A 20304-nucleotide genomic window follows, 5' to 3' on the forward strand; every position below is an offset into this window, starting at 1 on the left:
CAGGCAGTGCCCTCCCAACACACCCAGGAACAGGACGGGACCTTGATCCACAACCATCCCCAACAGCCACCTCGAGCATGGCCACCCCGCTGTAGATGCTGAAGTCTAACCAGATGGCACGGGCACTCCACAGCAGCTGGCGGTAGCACTTCACTGCCCCAGCATGTGTAGCATACGCTGGCATGGCAGTGCCAGCGTGTCCTGGCAGCCAGGCTGGGCAGCTCAGAGCCAGCGACAGCCCTGGAGCCCCGGGCAAGTGACAGCAGGGCTGTGGCTGGAGCACAGCGCCCGATGCTGGGCTGGGGGATGGGTAGACCCAGCCTCCCACCGTTCCCCCAGCCTGGATGCACGCACGGTCCAAAAACCTCTGGCAGTGAACGTATTATCTTAAAAACAGCATTTCATTTTGTATCATAAAAACGAGAAGAAAAGCTTGCTTGCTCTTCAGCAGCACGTGCTGTTTGCCACAAACTCCACTGAAGGATGCTGCTGGCCATCTCGGAGAAAAGCAACAAAGCGCTGCACACACGTTCTGTAAAGAAAATGTTTTATTTAAAGTGTTAAATACCATCACCAGAATGAGTTTGATTTACATTAGTTGGTGTTCATTACAGGCCTAATCTGCCCTTTTTTTTTCTTGCCCCCAACTGTAATTCCTTTTACCTTTTTAAAATGTACTATGTACAAGACAGCAGTGATCACTGGAATAGTGCTATTTACATGACTAAACCATAAGTAGAGTTGCAGACGTGTGAAAATTAAAAAAAAATACATTAATTTTTTTTAAAATAAATACTGCATAATGACAAGTATGTACAAACCTTCCATGCGTCATGTCCTTGATTTTAAAATTGGAAATAATTTTTATAGGACTATGCATACAAGAATGTGTGAGCACATCCCACAGTATCAGGAAAATGGTTATGTATTTTTGTTTAATATCCTAGGGGATATTGTAGAATGCATGTTAGTAGTATTTATTTGCTGCTGGTAGACAGGTGTCTAAATTATTTTAATAAATACAATTTTACCAGTCTGTCCATCAACTTAACAATAATCCATTATATAAACTCTGAAGACAAGACACAATCTTGATTTATGTGATATTGCACAAAGTAAAAGGCATTTTAAGTGATCCTGTTATTACATGCCCTCTTATGAGGCATGTACAATTTATTAATGGGAAACTTCAACAGATTTTAAAATAAAATCAGAGTAATTCAGTGTGGCCTTAAAGGTAAATGTAATGTATATTTCAAAAATTATTGCAAGGTTTCAATATTAAACCTTAAAATAGGTATTAAAGGCATACAAAGACCCAGAAAAAAAGGATATCTTGTTATTAAATGTTAGCCAGTTACATTCCCTTTAAATAATGTAATTTAATGAGAAGCTTGAACTTGTAGCACCACCCAACGGTAGTTACTGTCTGCTACAAAAAAACAGGTTTTGAAGATCCATTGACTGCAGTGAGGGTTCTGCTAATGGTGTGAAACAGCTGTCAGAGTGGTACTGATAAGCTTTCTTTAAGGCTATTTTATGAACCAAAGACCGATATTTTCCAGACTGATACTACCTAATTATGTCTTTTGCAACACAAATGTAGTTTATGAAAATTGAACTTTACAGCAGAAGAACTGTACGAATTAGTAACCTTTGTTGCTTTTTTAATCTCAAAAATGTAGCAATTAATTTGGTTTAGTGCAAATAAAAGTGTTTCAATTTATTTCCTAAAAATCAACCAGGTACTTAATTTTTCCTCTTTCCAAAAACTTTCCAAGAAATGATAGTTCAACCTTTGAATGAAAGATGCTGGTGCTGAAAACAAATTTATTGAAGACATCTTACAATGGCCACGTGATTCCAGTATTTTGCTGTAGAATTCAATTTGAAGGTGAGAAAAAATGAAAATAAGTTACCATGCACTGTACAATAAATTGCAAAAAGTTCAAATATCTTCTTTATCAAATACATGCTGAATTACATTAATGTACTCCCAAGCCATGTTGCAAAATCCTTTTCAACATGCTTGAAAAAAAGTTCTTAAACAATATTTTTCTCAAATAATTCAGAAATGCAGAACAATCTGCAACCCTGAACCAAATACGGGGCATAAGAGAGTAATAAGTCAAAAGGTAGCCATTTTAGAATATGATGGTCATCCTGGGAGGTAGAGGGGGGAAAGAGCAAAAGGAAGGAGAGGAGAGGGAGAAGAGAGAGAGAAAGGAGGAGGTAAAAGAAGTGTACAATTTGCACATTATGTTGAACTTTACAAGGCTTGTACCTTTTACATTTAAATAAATTTAATATATTACACTTATTTCTTGTCACATAAACAGAATTTTAAATATCTGCTAGAAATTATTTTTTGTATTTTTAATATACGTCTGCAAAAATACAGACCATGACTGATTTAAAGAATGATAAACGTGGTGTGTCTTTGTATCACCCTGTTGCATTCTCTTCCCTTTAAAACCATGCACTAGTGAAATTTATTTTTAAAAATAATATAAATTGTTGAAAATGGCTGATTTATTCTTTTTTTTTTTTGCAAGTTGCAGCCCCAAGAAAATAATTTAAGTGTTCAGCTAAATCTGTGTCCATGCAAAAAAGTTTCTTTAATTTCATACAGTACAGTATTATTCACAGAACTTTATTTTTCAGAAAGTCCATCATATCTGGGGATTCACTGTATTTATAGCTGGAGGTATGAAGCCTGCCACTTTAAGTCTTGAACCTTTTCAGCATCAGGAGTTTTCAGATCTCGAGCAACTGTTTCAAATGACTTTTCCAGCATCCTTGCATTCTTCTTTTCTTCCAATGTCTGCTAATCCACTGACTTGTAACATGGCTTCATGGGAGGGTAACTCCATTTCTGTGGCATAACCAAGCTTTAGGAGGGGAGGGCAGATAAATAAAGAAATGGGAGCAACAAAACAGATATGCCATTGAAAAGGACTTTTGTTGCATGAAACAGATTGATTCTTTTAGTTTAGTCCATGGCTTCAGATTGGACCAAAACTGAGTGTCCCTGAACTCCAAACCTATCAGTTCTTCATGACTTCAGTCCTTCACCTGAGGGCCTTCTGTAGGGCACAATGTGTGCAACTTCCTTGAGAACACAGGATCGCGTTGCAGCCCTAGAAACAGGCTCAGAAGACACAACATTAAGCATGCAGTGTTACCAGGGTTTGCGACCTGTAATTATTTTTTTTTTTTTGTAACGCTGGTTGCTATGACAACAGTTTCACAGCTGCTATGAGCGAGCATACGAAGGTCCTGTTGAACTTTCAAGAGATGATTGGGAAGCTCTTCTAGTGAGAGGAGCTAAAGTTGGGTCTACTAGGGAAGAAGGAGGGAAGAGTTTGAACCACCCAATCACCATGTTGGACAGGTCCAGTTCATCTAAAAGTATCTGTGCCACTCCCATAAAGGATTTGTGATCCATACGTCCATAGTCTCCCCAAACAATTATCTGTTAGCAAAGGAAACACAAGAAAATAGAAAAATTTCAGCACAAATGATGACAGCTTCAATCTCATTCATCAAATATCTCTGTCTATTTAATTGTAGTAAGGAATGAAATGTATATCTGCTGACATAGCTCAGTTCTGTGTATACTAACCACGATGCAGTGACAGAAATGACCTGGGCAGTAACAGAGCAGTTATCCATGACACTAAAGGAAGCCCGGTGAGAGGAGGAGCCCATGCATATTGTAGAAGCAAAATAATCTACAGCTAACTTATGCACAGCATTGTCTACTTGCATCAACAGTTATTACTGTAGTATTTATCTGCTCAACCCGTACTTGAAATAGCAGAAATTGTCCAATGAAGTAAGGAGTTTGGAACCCATTCAGTGAAAACTGTACAGATGATGTTTTCAGATTCAGAAGAACATTGATGCAAATTACCTGCAAAACTTTTCCCTGGGGACTTTCTTCAAATGATAGAAGTTGCTGATAAAGTGGTTCCAGCGTTTTTCTTGCTACCTTTGTTTTCTTTTTGGCTATGCAGACTCCATTTTCTAATAGATACACCTTTACATATGGTGCTTAGAAGAAAGAAAATGAACAACAGTAAGTAAGGAAGTCCAGATTTTTTGCATATAGATGCACTGTTGCATCACCATATGATAAAACCTGCCTTTTACTACATATATAACTTATAAAAGAATCTCCACAAGCAGTATTAACATTTATTCACATGCAAAGCATCCATGCATTTTCTTTACTTTTCTCCCTGTTCTGATTTTTTCTTTACTTCTTTTTATATGTCTCTTTTGTCACAAAGTAATTCAGATTTTGACCTGGAAAAATCAGATATCCCTATACATAGCATCTTTATACTGTACAGTATGCAAAATAAGCCTGTTAAATAAATGAATTACTTGCATTGACTTTGGTGAGATTTGGATCAATGCTCCAAATTGTTAATAATTTTAAATTATCTACAAGGTGAAAATCAGTGAAGACTGACACAATTTCTATTTTGGCAGAAGAGCTCGCTAAAAATACCATTATATTGTCCTTTTCACATAGTGTTATAGGACACCAGATTATAAAATAAGGAGTAAGTATCAAATAGTGGTCTACTTTTAGAGTAGGTACCTGCTCCATACCTCTTGATGATTCCCTCTTCATCCCTAAGATTCCTGTATCACATCTTCAGTCTATACCTTACTTTCTGACCCCATAACCAAGGATGTGTTTGTTATTACTAAAATACTTTTGTGCCTTCTGGTAGCCCGGACATTAGTCTGATTCCCCCCCTCCCCCATGGCACTGGTTGATATTTTGTATACCATTTCAATACATTATGTATTTTGCTGTACAATACTGTAATCTACTCCTATATGAATTTGCTAAGCATTTACCTATGTTGAAGGGTAAATCCTCAGAAGTTAGGTGCTTATTGGATTATTTTTGGTAGAACTCTATTCTTGTCACTAAGATTTTTTCTTCCTTACCTGGCAGTGTCTTTGAACCTGGTTTTACAACAAGGCCACGGGCTCGGATTATTTCTACTTCCAGTTGTCCTTTCTTGTCCATCATTCCCACCTGGATATCTCCTAGACAACAAAAAGAAATCCTAATTCAGAAATACCTAAATATATGAAAAACTATATTCTTTTTTTATATAAGCATTTTTGTCTCCTCTGCATTCCACCAATATGTATAATCTGGATTTTAATATTTACCCTCTTCACTGCTATTTACATTAGTAAAACATTAAAAAACCTCACAGTAACATCTGTGTTCCACTTCCCATGCCCCTATCACTTCAAATTAAATTCTTTTTCTGTCTTAAGAATTTCAGATTTTAAAAAGGCAGCAAAGGAATTAGTACAAAGCATATCAAGCTCTGCAAAATTGCTTGAAATCTCTTCACCATGCCTCTAGTTTAAGATGAGGTACGAAAAGATAACTTGTAAATATAAAAAAGTTTGTAAGCACAATAATAACAAATACTTTGCACTTTAATTCCCGTTTTTACTCCATATTATCCAACTGATTCAGAGAAAGGACTGGTCTCATTAGCCACAATTTAAGATGGAAAACTGAAGAAAAAACCTGAATTTTTCAAAGCACCTTTCTACTTTTGAGCGTCTTAATGAGCATCCACAATTATATTCAACTTTGGCTGAGGTTATAGTTTTGGTCTTAACCAAGTTGTTCAAAACCACAGGGGAAATCTGTATTTAAAGACTTAGAATCTAGATAATTTCTGTGTTCTAATTACCAGACCCAGTAGATTATATCATATCTATAGGACATAAATACTTACCCATTGATGGTGTTGCCAAAGTCTGTCGTCCTACAAGCTGGGCAGGACCAAGTCCATCCAGAAAATCACTGAACTGGCTGTCTGCAGCCAACCTCACACCAGGGAAGATCAAACTAAAAAATAGTTTTTGTTTTTTTTTAAAAAAAAAACAAAAACAACAAATAAATACACTTGATTTTGCCCTTTTTTCTTTTCTAGATGTTTTGCATTTAGCATTTATGTTCCTCTTACTACTGCTCACAAGGAACTTATTTACACTGACAAGATTACAAAACAGTTACCGGAATTTTCAAAACTTCACTGTGTTCCACAAACAGCAATTCATTCTCCAGCATACAAACAAACAGGTGAAGGAAGCACTAATCCTCACTAAATCTAATTTCCACAGTAATATTTTTCCATCATGCTCCCTTTTCCCAATATATTAAAGACCACTGTTAATTACTGTAGTATTCATATGACCCTAGTTCTATAAGATACTAATACATGCCCTTACCAGTAAATTAGTTGCATGAAGGTAATGTTGCTCATGTTTCTCAGTCAACGTGAACTCAATGGCTGAATGTCAAATGTATCCAGTGAAATTATTACATTAGACTGAATACTGATCACTATTTTTAAAATCACCATTTAAAATCAGTATTCTTTAAAAACATTTTGTGAAAAATGTCTTTGAGAATGACACTTATTCAATAATGGAACTGAAATGCATTGTGGCAAACGACCAAAGTAACTTAAAATTCAAATTCTTGTCATAAATTATCTGTGACCCATTACAAGGCCACAAGAAATAATGAGATTTGTAATGACCAGCCATAAATAAACGTCCATCTAATTGCATATAGTGCATCAAGTTGGACGTGTAAGATATATTGTCCAGTATAGTTGTATTATCCAGTGCTGTGCATACCACTAATAAATCTATCCACAAGAAGATTTTTCTGGGCAATGTCTTGGCCATACCACTCAAAAGTCTTTAACTTGGGCTTTTATGAAAAGCATGATGCATGGCAGTCTCCTACTTCTGCCCAGATCATTTCTACAGGATTAATTAGCAGAATCTTTGAAAAACTCTTGAGCCCAATGAATGACACCTGAAAACGCTCTGGAAATGCAAAGCAGATATGCTAGGAGTTTTCAGATGAGAACCCATCCTGTTCTGTTTTTTACCCAGTGCACTCCACCTGCTTCCCCTCCTGCCACACTGCATGCTGACGCTCTGACCAGCCAGGTGCCTTTCTCATGGCATGGCAGAAACGATCCTCATCCTTCCTGCTTTCAACAGTGGGAGGCACTTTCAGTCGCAGGGGAAGACTTGGGCTCAGTCCATCAATGATAGTAGCTGGTGAAGGGAATTCTGACTAAACAGGACCTAAAGCCTTCACTGCACTTCTGTCTAACTACCAGTTAGACAGATCAACACCAGGTAACCACAGTTGTGACTGCTGCTTACTTTCCCTCAGAGCTGTAGCTGTTCATGCTCCCATCCGTTGACTCCCGGCTGGCCTGACGGGTCATCCAGTTCCTCATCTCCACAGCCAGCCCTGTCTCCGTGCTCCTCTGGACGGTGCTCCGCAGCTTCTTGCCCCCTGCTTCTGCAGAGACAAAAGAGAAGCCCCCATCGAACCATGCTGTCACAGCTGGGCGGCCCCGTGGGGCACCACAACACACCACCACTCCACGTGGTGGAGACACTCAGAGCCAGAAATTAATGACCTACATCAAAACTTCCTTTTAAAACTTACCTTTTTGTTTGTTTGTTTTTTTAGTTTTTTAGTTTTTAATAATAGGCAAGCATCATCATAAATCTCTTTTACAGGGCCTTAGCTCTGTCGCCACATGCTTTCCAAGGGCAGACAGCATATGCACAACACAAGCCTGCCCACTGAGGTAACCAGATTTACGCTATCCATGGTCTAGTGTGTTTAAAATATGTTTTCTCTGGATGAACACCTCTCTATTAGAAATTCAATTAAAATGTTACCACTATGTCAAAACCTGCAGTGTCTGAGGAATGTTCTAATTCAGAGGAATGATTTAACTTAAAAATATTTGGCCATTACCTGCTAAATCAAGTTACAGACATCCGTTAGTAAGGACAGCAAACAACAAATCAAAAACCTTTCCCATGCTTTCTTCTCTATTCATGCTTTTCTCATTTCACTAGCTGCTTTAACTTTATATCCAAAAATTACAGCATTTACTTTTATGCACAATATGAAACTTCATTACCACCTCCAAGAGTAACAATTTTTGTATCTGCTTGCATAGTTTAATTTTAGTTGTTAAACTAGCAAAGTGACAGATAGCTGGATATCAAATGAGGGAAAAATACTCAAAACTTAATATAGTAGCATTTTACTGTAGGAATTTTGATCTAGACCTCAGCCAGATGGTACACCGAGAGCCCCCTCAAAAAAAAAAAAAAAAAAAAAAGAAAACAAAATGAGGAGGGATGAAGCTTCAGTTTTTCTTTTGTGAATAGGATGATCACTCCATGTCACTTCTGATTTTTAAATGCTGTTCCCTGCAATGGTGCAAGGAATGCTGCATTCTGATTTCTTTTATCTGTTCAATATCCCCATATTCAGCTCTGTGATGAGTGATATAGTGATATTATAGATGAGCAATAATTCTAAATGTCCACGATGCCAAACAGTAACAGGATTCTTAAATATTGATACAATGAGGGTAGGATAATAACCAATACCTTAGGGACTCTCTCTCTGCAGTTGTCTGTAACCCCTGCTACCCTTTACATCTTCTCTGGCTCGCCACGTACCAGAGGTCAGAACTGTGGGGTCAGTGAAACTTTAGGGATTTCAGAAAGGAAAAGAGTAAGAGAGGAGATTGTCCTGGGATAAGGACTCACATCCCACGGAGAGCACAGGGACTGACTTAGAGCAGAGGACCTGCACCCTGGGACAGGGAATCGGAGAGGAACATCAATTTCAATGTCCACACTCAGTGTCGCTCTGTCCTACAGGCTGCAGTGTGGGTTGAAGTCTGCCAGGCCCTCCCGTTAGGAGGGATATTAGGTCAGATACAGAACACAGGAATTTTAGTGAAGTGGGAAATAAGACACCCAAACACCTTGAAACCCATTGGCCCCTTGTCAAGAAAGATTAATAACTTTACAATTTTTAGCAGTAGTGAGACATTTCTGTAGCAGTATCATGACTGGTTCAAATCATATTGCTTACTACAAGTCTTTACGCATTCCTTAAGACCATAACTTTTAATCAGTATATAAAAATAAGAGAAGTAATAATTTTCCTCTAGAACCTCAGCTATCCACATGTATTTAGTACCCAACAGAATGAAATAATTTCTGAAAACTATTTCTGAAAATGGCCATCAATATCTGGTGAAATAAACACAAATAAAAATGATACAAGGCTAATATGACATACGAAAAATGAAAGGCAGAAGTAAACTATTTCATTTCTGTTAGGTTGTACTGTTCCAATCATCTTCTGGATTTATTATTTATATTAAAATAATGAAAGCTGGCAGCTAACTTCCAGCACTGGTCCACAGTTGTTCTAAAATCCAATCACACATATCAATGAAATATTCCCACAAAACTGCCAGGAAGAAATTGTGCTATAGTTTTGTAGAAGACGTACACTGCATCGCAGTTACATGTGAAAGGCACATACCTCCTGAAGCTCCATGCTCTTTTCATTCAAGTACTGTTACAGGACATTAATTTTCCCTTGTAAGAGCTCTTTTGATTAGTAAGCATTCATTTCCACTCAGTCTTGTTGAATGGTGGTCATTCTCGGTTCATTGTTGCCAATATAAATTCTCTCATGCAAATTTAACAGAACATCTCTGTCTTGCATGATTCTTCAACCTCTTAGTATCAACTCTTTCAAAAAGTTTGGGGTTTGGGATAAATATGTGTTTGAATATGTGATATGTAAAGTAGTATTGAGTAACTTTTATTAGGCACATTTTTTTCTGAATTAGAATTCTAAGCCTGTATGCCTTCACTCTAGCGGAACACTCACAGAAAAAAATCAACACATCTGTTGCACATCAGTTTACTGAGAAATCAAGGCAGAACTGATGCAAATTGCCATTCAAGTCTTCATAGAGGCACATGTGTAGCTGTTCTTACCATCCCTCTGAATCTTATTTTTCAGCAGATTTACTTTCCAGCATTCATTTTGACTGAAATAAGTGCTCTGGTTCACATGAAGACAGGCCAACAGCTGAGAAGATACAACTTCGATACAATGTGAAAGTTAGGCATGCATACTATATCCAACTTTTATGTAAGTGCAGCTAAGGTAAACAGTAATTATTTTTACTTTCACACTGAATTTAAGGAGGATTGAAAGGAGGCTGTGTGAATAACTATTTTCCAGTTTTCAACAGAAACAGGCAGAACTCTCAGATGGTCTCAAAAGAGAAGGATCTGACCTTTTAGCAATAAGGCTCCTAATCATGATTTTGATGCTTCCTAAAATAAGAACTGAAGATTTTAACAGCAAAATGGCAATTTGGAATAGAAGTATAGAATAAGACCCAGATCACAGGCATGACTCCTGTGCCACTGCTTTAGAGATGAATATTCTTTCAGGATTAAGCTTGGCTAAACTAATGTGTAATAATACACATAAGAAATACCTATACTTGAATGCCCGCAATACTAGCAATGCATTGGTCCCTGCAAAAATGTAATAAATCAAAAATAATCCCTCATTTCCTCAAACTATTTAAAAGCAAAGACAAGATAATATTTACATAATTCATAATTTGTGTTTCAGAAATTCAGCGTTAAAATACTTCAAAGGTTGCAAGTAGTGATGAAAATGCAAAGTAGTTACTCAACTCAAAATAGCCTCTGGTGCCATACTTCTAAGCTGTAGCTGGGAGAAGATCTGATTGAAGGTTTTACCACTCTAGTAAATCCGAACTGTTTTCCCTCATTCCTGCCTGGAAATTAAAAACCTCCTCTGTTGTGCTAATTCAACTACTTGTGTGGCTGCATTCTGTTACTGGACACAGCCCAAAAAGAATAAACCAACAATATGTTTTAAAGTTTTCCTTTTTTTTTTTTTTTAGACAGATCATTTCCCCAAAACATTTGTGAAAACAAACATACAGTTGAATGAACCGAACTGAGGTGACGCTAACCTCTAGCTAAATGGATAACTTGGCAATGCATCTAACACTAACACAGAAGTAAACATCCAACTGGTGTCACTATAAAAGTGGGGGTTATTTTTATAATCATAAAGTACATAAACATATATACTCACCTCATGCAGACTGGTCTTAATCCTACCAAAAACTACCAAATACCTACAAAAAGGATGAGGCAACAAGACTCTGGTAGCATACTTTGTTGCCAAGTATGTTGCTGACCACCTAAACTGAAAATCATTTTACTCTGAGTTTACTGAACTCTAATAAAGAACATTGAAAATGTTCTCCAAATTAGTATAATCTAATTGCCCTAGAAAGAAGAAATTTCTCTCAAGTCGCCATCGCAAAATATGGAATACATTATCTGAAAAATACTAGTGCAGATTCTTGCAGCCATATTGTAAGGAGTGGAATAAATTACCAGAAATAATTGCTTTGGCATTTATGAAAGCACATTCATTCTTACAGTTAATCACACTGGTAATTTAACTAATATGGTTACTGCAAATAGACTCCACAGGCCACACTTTCTAAATTACAAATGGAATTATTTGGTCCCACAACTTGGAGTACAAATCACTTGCAAATTAGGGGTGCAAAACTACTGATACCATCTTCCGTATCAGATGAGGGAGAGTCAAAAACTGCAGTTGAATGCAACAGATTACCGTCCGTGATCTGGGATCTAGCCAGATGAAATCTGCCTCCAGTGGGGAGAGTGCGAGCTCAGCTTGCTCTCAGCAAGCACCAGGCACAGACCGCCGAGAGGATGTGGCCGGGGCACAGGCAAGGGCAGGGGGCTGTGCCAGCCCCCAGGTGGTACGGGATGTCTTGGTAGGACTTGTGCTGAGTAGAGAGCAGCTGTGGCTGCAGAAACACACTCAAGTGCTTGAGGTGCCTCTTCTCTGCTCTCTCCATCTCGCCAAAAAGGCTGCATAAAAACTGCCTCAGTATTTTCATCTGAACTCGCGATTTAGATCCACCAAGAGAATAAGCTGCCTTTGAATGACCATTTTTCAAGAGTAAAACTCTTTACCTATCCAGGTATCTGCTCTGGGCACGTTAAGAACAGGCTAGATAAAATCATCAGAGACAGTCTGAGACATCTGATCCTACGTAAGGAAAGGGGGACGGGGCAGGTCTGACACTCCCTTGCAGCCGCACAGTTCTGTGGCTGGAACAGCCCAGGTTTCAGCCACATTGAACAAGGCATTTAGCTCTTGCTGAAGCACTGCTGGGAACACAGATAAGCTGCTCCTCTCCTTGTGTCACCCACAGACACCAAAGAGCAGACATGGATTACGGTCTACTAATTTAAGCAGTATTTGGGAAACCCAGGTTCCACTGTCACCTCAGTTTGAGGAACTCAGAGCCCATCTCACTGATTCTCAAGACCAGCACTAACAACGAGCTTATGAAGCGCTGTGTTACGGTCCTTCTGATGAAGGTTTTTTACAATGCATGCTGTTGGCATTTATGAAGCCTGAAGAGCATTTGCAAGTCCAGGGAGAAAACTGTAGCCAGGGGCTTTCCCATATTTTGCACTTCTAAGGAAGACTGGAAGACCTGTGTTCCAGTTCCTGCTCCCATGAAGATCTGAACATAAAACACTGAGAAATTCTGACGGGGGTGGGAATGACCTGCCCTGAGAGCCCAAAGGCTTCAGTAGGGAGTAGGGAAGCCCTTCTGTATGGGGGCAGCCAGGTTTGGAAAGTCTGAGAGAGCTGGGACTGACAGCCTCAGTTTGCACTCCAAGTTTTTACAATTTCTTGAGAGGCCTCCCTAGTTTTTCATTTTCAGTCCAGAAATACTTCAGTCTTGTCCTGTGCCTTTCTGTTTTCTTCTCTCTCTTTCCTCTGGCCATACTGGAAGCATGGTTAATTAAGATTAAGGTTAATTAAGACAGTGTCTAAGAAAAAGTGAAAGAAAGTGAGAACTGAACGAAATAATCAACTGTAAAACTGTTGCTTGAGCTTCTGCTCAAAGGCTGGTATAGAAGCTTTTGAGTCCCATCCTTGATGAATTCCCATATACAGGACCCAGAGGCAGGGATCACAAATCCCAGTTGTTCCGGGGATATAAAGCTTTGGCCAGAATGCAGAACCCTTTGTCTGCATTTCATTTCCCTGTCATGGCAAGGCTGGTCATACATTCAGTCTGGAAAAGATCCCCGTGGCTTGTTGCGGCCATGCCACGTGATGTGAAGTCAGTTTACCACACGCTGTTCCCAAGCAATGCTGTGGTTTAAGGCAGGCACCTGCTCCTTAATCTCTCCCACTTCATAATGTGTTTAAAGTTGTATTCTGCCACTTTAATTTCACTGCTGCACTGATGTCCATTCTCCAGTCCTAACCGACCCTTCAGCAAATTCTTCAGAGCACCAAACAATAGAAACTGCTTTTGTCTGTGTGGGGCATCAATCAGTTTAAGCTCTTCAACACTTGTGGTCCCAAAAGTTTTTGAAACATTTTTACAAGACTTAAGTATTAACAAAGAGCTGGTTTTCCACATACATAATAATTACTTAATGTCCCTATAATTCCAGTATCCCCTGTATTATAATTCAGAATCACTACTGAACATGCTACACAAAAAGGACAAATAGCCATCAATGACAGCTTAGAGCTTGTTTTCAATACCTGTACTATGTAACACTCCCTGAAAATCCTGATTACGTATCTACAGAACCACAGCACGGAGGTTTGCTGCTTGGCCACTCCAATGACAAAGAATTTACCCCTGATAACAGACAGCCAACAGACTGGGAGCCATCCCAGGGAACTAAAACTAAATAGCTGCACCTGTAAGGACGAAAGGTGTTAGTACCAATGTGATTTCCACTTCTGTTTTGATTACTTGGCTCTGACTATATAACCACAAACTGGCTACGCAGATCTGGTTGCATCCCTTCTTTTACAGATGTTGATTATGGATCTTGATTGTAATACAGTAAGAATATCAACTTTTTTATATTTTAATCACCTATCTGGCCCAAGAGAGATTGGGACATCTTTATTACGTTTATGCTACTTTTTTCAAATGTACGACTGCGGGGCCAAGTAGAAATGTTTTCTTCAAATCTGTGTAAGATATCTTTCCAAGTCAGCTGCTATATTGAGGTTTACTGAACTAGTAAACTACCCCTTGACTAGCCAGTCCAACCAATCCTTGTGGAGATCCATAAAGGTTTGAATCTAGCTTGGAAAAATACTCTTGCACATTAAATGCCTCAAACATGGGATCTTAAAAAAAGTTTAGTTATTATGCAATATGAAAATGTCAGACATCAAATGCAGAATTAATGTTATCCTAATTACTTTATTTAGAAATGGCCAACTCCTGACAGTGAGATGTGGATCAGGAACACAACTGCACAGAGCCACTCAGGCCTTTCCAGCACTTTTGCAGAAGCCTCTGTTTTTGTTACTGATAAGACCATTGGTTTTCTAAGCGTAGTCAGAGGACGCACCTGCCAAAAGCCTCGCATGACTCTGTAAAACTCAACACAAGAGATACGACAATGAAGAAGCACGTGGCTTTGCACCCCACAGCTGTATGTCCCACATGCCAAGTGACCTGAATGAACAGGTTTTGATGAACCCTCATTTGGACCCGTTAAGATCTCCACACAGATAGATGTTCTTCTCATTCAAGCATAATAGGTCTGACTTTGTGCATATTTTGTGCATGTGTCAAAACAGAATAGTAGCATTGTATATCCACTTTTTACTGCCTGTACAACAATCTATGTGACTACAAAAAATGCAAAGCAGTAGGAAATCAGTCTCATCCCCAAGCTATTAAAATCCTGAAAAAATAGAGCAAGCAATTTTGCGGAACTGCATTCTAATTTTATATAACATTTACATAAAGGAACTGCTAAATAGCTGCACACACATCTTCACTGCAAGAAATCTTTAAACCCAGTCTTTGATTTTGCTAATGACAAAGGATGAACATCTTAAGTAAAAAGAAACCATCTGAGTGCTAATGTTTTTATGTTTATACTTACATTCAGTTTTCTGGATGTACAGCACTCTTATGAACTTAGTAATAACAATTATTCCACCAAGCGTCAAGAGCAGATTAAAACTTCTTCAACAGTGAAGAGTGTATATATTGAGAAGCTTAGAATTGCTTTTTAATTTTTGTATTATATGAATTGACAAATACTTTCTAAATATGCAATAATGACAGTAACACTGTTCTTTATTGTAACCTTCATTATCTTTAGTATAGTCATTACATACATGATCAGACAGATCTGTGCAGCATTTTTGAATGATGGACCAAGTGTGTTGAAACAATTCAACACCCTCTATTAGGGCTTAATAAGATAGATGGTGCCAAGTAGTTGGATGGCTACTGAGATTATACAAATTAGAAACAGTTCCTCCTCCTAGCTTTGTCTAAGATGAGTAATGATACTATGCAAATATCATTATTTTAACAACCACAGTTACCAAAACTGAGCAAATTTCGCACTGTAATGACCCAATTTCAAACTGCTGCTGTTTAAACATTTACCTCTCCAACTGAAACAACGGCAACACAGTGTGCCTCTGCTCTGATTACACCGTTGACCTTGCCATTGAAAAATGACAATTACAGCATGTAGATGTGAGACAGGTTTTTTTCAGGTTTATGTAGGTACCACCAGAGATTAAATCTGTCACACACTGTAGCTTCACTGACAGTCTTACAGCCATACCCGAGTTACCTGTTAGCTCTGCAAGTACATGCTGCAGTGTAACTAGCAGCTCAGAAGAGAAATACAACAAATACAAGACACAAACAGCTTCAAAACTCTGTTGGGCATTTCTATCATATAGTCAGGCTGAAGTATGTTGTACTTTGAATGTCAATCCTTCTGCAGGCTCTTCTACTTTTCTGTTGATTTTCCAGGTGCTTCCCAGAATACATGTGTCTTGTTTGTCACACTCTGTACTTTGCCAGCAACAGTATAGGTTTTTTCTATGCTTCTTTTTTAAAAGGTCTTATCCACCTTGGCATCTACAACTACTTCATCAGTGTAGTACCTGAGTGCAATTGGTACAAACACTTGGGACTGGAAAGAGAGATGCAAATTGCTGGAAATGACTTCTGTACTGCTTCCAGCCTGCAGCCAGCCTGAGGAGTTGCAGCACTGGGAAAGACCCAGCCCCGCCACACTGATGGAAAGGCTGACTCAGCTCAGCCCCTGAGCAGTGCCCTAGCAGCAAACATAAAAAGATTATTGACTATAAACTTAAATGTCGTACAGATTCTGTGTGGAATGATTATTATCCCATATTTGGAGAGATTTTTATCCTCTAAGATGAGCCACCCCACTGTTGCATGAGATGCACAGCAGACACTCTCTGGCGTGTTAGCATCAATCAAGCCAAGGTCTTTAAAGCTCCAACTTTTGCAGTGGATACCCTGTTACAGGGCAGTATGCCCTTCTTTCATGTCCCACCTTGGTTCTGCCTATGTACATCCCATGTAAACAAGGTCATCTTTACCACCAAGGCCAGAAAGTAGGCTGATTCCCCCAAGAAGATGTAGTTATTCTCACTTTCTTCATTGCCTGATACTCCTACTAGTACTTTGCTCTTTTTAAGTGGATAATGTTAAAGCTGAACTACTTCATGTGCCGGATTCTCTTCACTTTAATAATCCCTGCATTAATGAATTTATTGTTACTACTTCCCCCATTTTCTATTTCTGGTTAAATTATTGTCTGCTTGTTATTGTCCACTGGGATCTCCAGAGGGACAGTGTGATCTGGCGGCCCAACCACAGCAATAGAACCCAGGAACTGTGGGGCTTTATTCCAGCTCTTCCAATGAGCAATGATTAATTGGTGAGAAATGCCACTGAAGCCAGTAACAGTGCTCGACTGAGCAGTTCAGCATATCCTTCACTTACCAGCAATGGCAACACTCCTACCGAGTCCATGTGGAACTGAACAACCCCTCCAGCAATTTTCCCAGTAGTTACCGGCCAGGTGACAGAAGCCCGTAAAGTGCTTCTACTCCCACCGAACTCCTTCAGCAACACTCAGATACTTCTTTCAGTAAACATCAATATGCAAAACTGTAATGTAACTTCTCCTCAGCTAACACCAGTAATTCATGCTATTTTAGGCATGATTGTCTTGGACTGAAGAACATTCTGTGGCTTTTTCTTTTTTTCAATTGCCTTTTGTTTTTCTAATATACTGGGAGACCAAGATGCTTTCCAGTTCTTTCTGAATTAATTTATGTCTTAAATTTATCATAAATTATCTCTTGAAGTTATTCTTCAGCACCTGTAATGCATTTGGGTTTCCCCTTGAATCTAATAGCTTCACCACCACCCAAAAATGCCAAAAATGGCAAAAATGACATTAAATTGAAATATACTTCCTTTTGGAGGGCATAGCTCTGCACACAGATCTTGTCGTGACTAGCAGTTCCATAGCTGTACTCCTGGCAACCTGCTATTTAACAGTTTATATCAACACTGCAGGGTAAATGAAAATCAGAAGTGAATGTAAATAGAGTATAAAAAGGAAACTGTAGCGCAAGTTTATTACAGCAAACAATACACACAGTGTAATTTGAGGAAGCACCAAGTTAACAGTCCCACTCATAAAAATAGATGTAGGCTTTCTAGTGACCAACACATGTGATCTGAGCCTCTCATTTCTCAGTGCCTGTTGGATAACTGTAATTCTTTGCCAGTAACCTTCTTGTACTTTCTTTAGCACATCTTCCAGTTGTCCACAGGAAAGTTGAATAAACTCTTATCTGCTACTTTAAAATATATTATGTGCATGAAATTTTGCAGTATGACTACATAGACACCTAAAGGATGTCATACGCATTTACATGGAAAATTCCCCAGTCTTTTGAATTTAATGACAAACTTTCCTTTAATTTCAACAAAGCCAGGATTTCAGAAAAAAATGTGAGATTTGAGATGCTTCAAGAGCACACAGATATGTACTGATTTGCCCTCTGTCCCCACACCTCTTCAGCAATTTCCACATAATTTAAATCTGTTCCAAGCATTATTTGATGCCAATTCTCACTTTATTATGCAGGCTGTATACTTTATCATCAATGAGTCTAACAAAAAATGCAAAAGACACTTTTTAGTAACCTTGATACATTGACAGTGTATGTAATTTACTCTGGTACCATATGACATGTTATTTCCGTGTGTGCATATGCACACATGCCAGAAAGAAATTGATAAGATACTGATTTTTTGATACCTTTTACTGGACAGAGCTAAGAATAATAAACTCCTTTTAAAAATAACAAATGTGAATAAACTTGAAGGACTCATCTAACTGTAGGTAGAGTGAATAGCAGTTCTCTGTGCTGCAAACCTGGCTGACCATGGCAAGTTCAGGCCTCCTCATGGCATGTTCATGGCTACGAACTGGAAAACTGCAGCCTTTCCACAGGCGACTTCTTCAGTACATTACAGCTTAGATGCCTGGGTTTAAGAAGATTCCTTCTTTAACCAACTGACACTCTAAATGGATCTTCTCAATCATCATGGTCAAAAAGTTTCTAAAATTATTCTGATTAATACATAGTATTGAGTCACTTACTATTCAGTTACTTCTGAACTTGACAGTATTATTATTCTTTCATACCCAAAGATATACCTATGGACCAGTGTATTCATTTCAGCAGTTAATGAACAAAGGTCTTCAAGAAAGTATCATAAATAAATGCCTCAACAGGTCAGATTTTCTACTTACATCAAAAATGTGATTGAGTGGGAAATGTAAGAGCACATGTGTAGAAGGCTATCCTTTTTTAACCCCCCCATCTTATGCAGAATTAACTACATCTTGAGGATGGATAACCTATGAAGTGGGTTTAACATCTATCTTTTCCAGATTAAAAAAAGATGTAAAAAAAGATTAAGTACATGAACATGGGAATGCACGTACCACACCCACTTCAGGGCACTGGCGGTACATAAATATAATTGCATAGAGGCACTCAGAAGACAAAAAATTCCAATTTGAGTGCAGAGGTGACTTGCCAGCAAAAAAGCCCATCACATTTTTTCCCTTCTTATCTCAATGACAGGACATGGGAAAAGATTTAGCTGTCATGCCTGTCACTCCCTATGTAACCTGGTATGTCTGAAATCTCCAGTAGCAGAAACTCAGCTCCATAAAAACTGCATAGCAATTATCTCTTTTTTTCCCCACTGGAATCATATGAATTGCATTTTCATGTGTAACCTACATCTAAATAGGATATGGTAACATATCAACACAACATGCAAAAAAAATCAGTATACATTCTTTGAACACTTCTGTTTAAATCACTTGCAAGTGATTATAATTACCCTTAAATTTACAGATATTCCTCTACTGATTTCCACATATTTCTTATTTTTTTGAACCAATGAACACTTTTAAACACAGACAGATCTCAACGGAGGAATAAGTTAAGTGTTTTCTAGAGAAGTAAAGAAAACAGACCAGAACAAAACAAATCAATACTCTGGTTTCACACAAGATTAATGCAAGTATTCTAACTAATAATCAAGCCTGAAAAGACAACTATTTTGGAATGATCGAGATAAAAAAAATCTTTAAAGAATACCTAAGTGTGTTTAGCACTATTTATAATATTTTCAGCATTTAAAAAAACGTGTGTTTTCAGCTACAGCATTTATTAGCATGTCAAAAGATTAAAAATGCCCTCTGAAGCCTACCCTGTGGTCTACTGGCAATATTTTGCAGTTCACTTCACTGTTCCAAGGCAGGGAGCAGATGAGAGTACTGAAGGACAGCACATCTCACCCCAGGATGCAGCTGCCTCTTGTCTATGGAAAAGGGACAACCTGGTCAACCTCAGAGCAGGGTCCAGGGGAAAAGCAAGGGACCACATCTCGGCATTTGCACCAGAAAAGGAATGCAGCTTTGCAGAAGATACTTCAGGGACTGTTGCACATGAAAAGCTAAGTGGGAAGACTGCGGACAAACGCTTGATGCTCAGCTCTCCACCTGAGATGTGGAAGGCGATATATGCATACGATGATATTTTAAATACAGACTATGAATGGTGTACACACACAGTTGTACACGTTTGTCTAGCAGCATTGGACAAATACTGGTATCTTAATTTGATATTGCTCAAATATATTGAAGGTTCAATATGGTCCCTTAATCTTAATGAAATTAAAACCCTTTAATTAGTACTGATAAACACTGGAAAGACCCTCAATTCATTCCATATGTAAACATATTTAAACCACAAGATAATTTTCTTTATGAAACCGGTGTTTTCAAAACAAACTCATGAAACACTTGTTCTGTCCTGGGTAGGGTCTGGTGCCATGCAACTCGACATGT

The 20304-nt window shown here is 38.4% G+C and overlaps 1 protein-coding gene across 48 annotated transcripts in view; it reads right to left on the bottom strand.

The window, feature by feature from the left end:
• Positions 1 to 530: 530 nt before the first annotated feature.
• RIMS2 (regulating synaptic membrane exocytosis 2) overlaps positions 531 to 20304 on the bottom strand; it is a 340243-nt gene continuing 320469 nt past the window's right edge. For all 48 annotated transcript variants that reach the window (XM_037381121.1, XM_037381127.1, XM_037381119.1 and 45 more), the window contains 5 exons: positions 7243 to 7384; positions 5790 to 5902; positions 4972 to 5073; positions 3917 to 4056; positions 531 to 3475 (listed from right to left, as the gene is read on the bottom strand). In XM_037381121.1, the coding sequence (XP_037237018.1) occupies positions 3257 to 3475; positions 3917 to 4056; positions 4972 to 5073; positions 5790 to 5902; positions 7243 to 7384 (716 nt within the window). In that variant the 3' untranslated portion in view covers positions 531 to 3256. The remainder of the gene's footprint in view (positions 3476 to 3916; positions 4057 to 4971; positions 5074 to 5789; positions 5903 to 7242; positions 7385 to 20304) is intronic.

The sequence above is a fragment of the Falco rusticolus genome, chromosome 3 (assembly GCF_015220075.1).
Source record: "Falco rusticolus isolate bFalRus1 chromosome 3, bFalRus1.pri, whole genome shotgun sequence".
In the NCBI taxonomy this organism is placed as follows: Eukaryota; Metazoa; Chordata; class Aves; order Falconiformes; family Falconidae; genus Falco; species Falco rusticolus.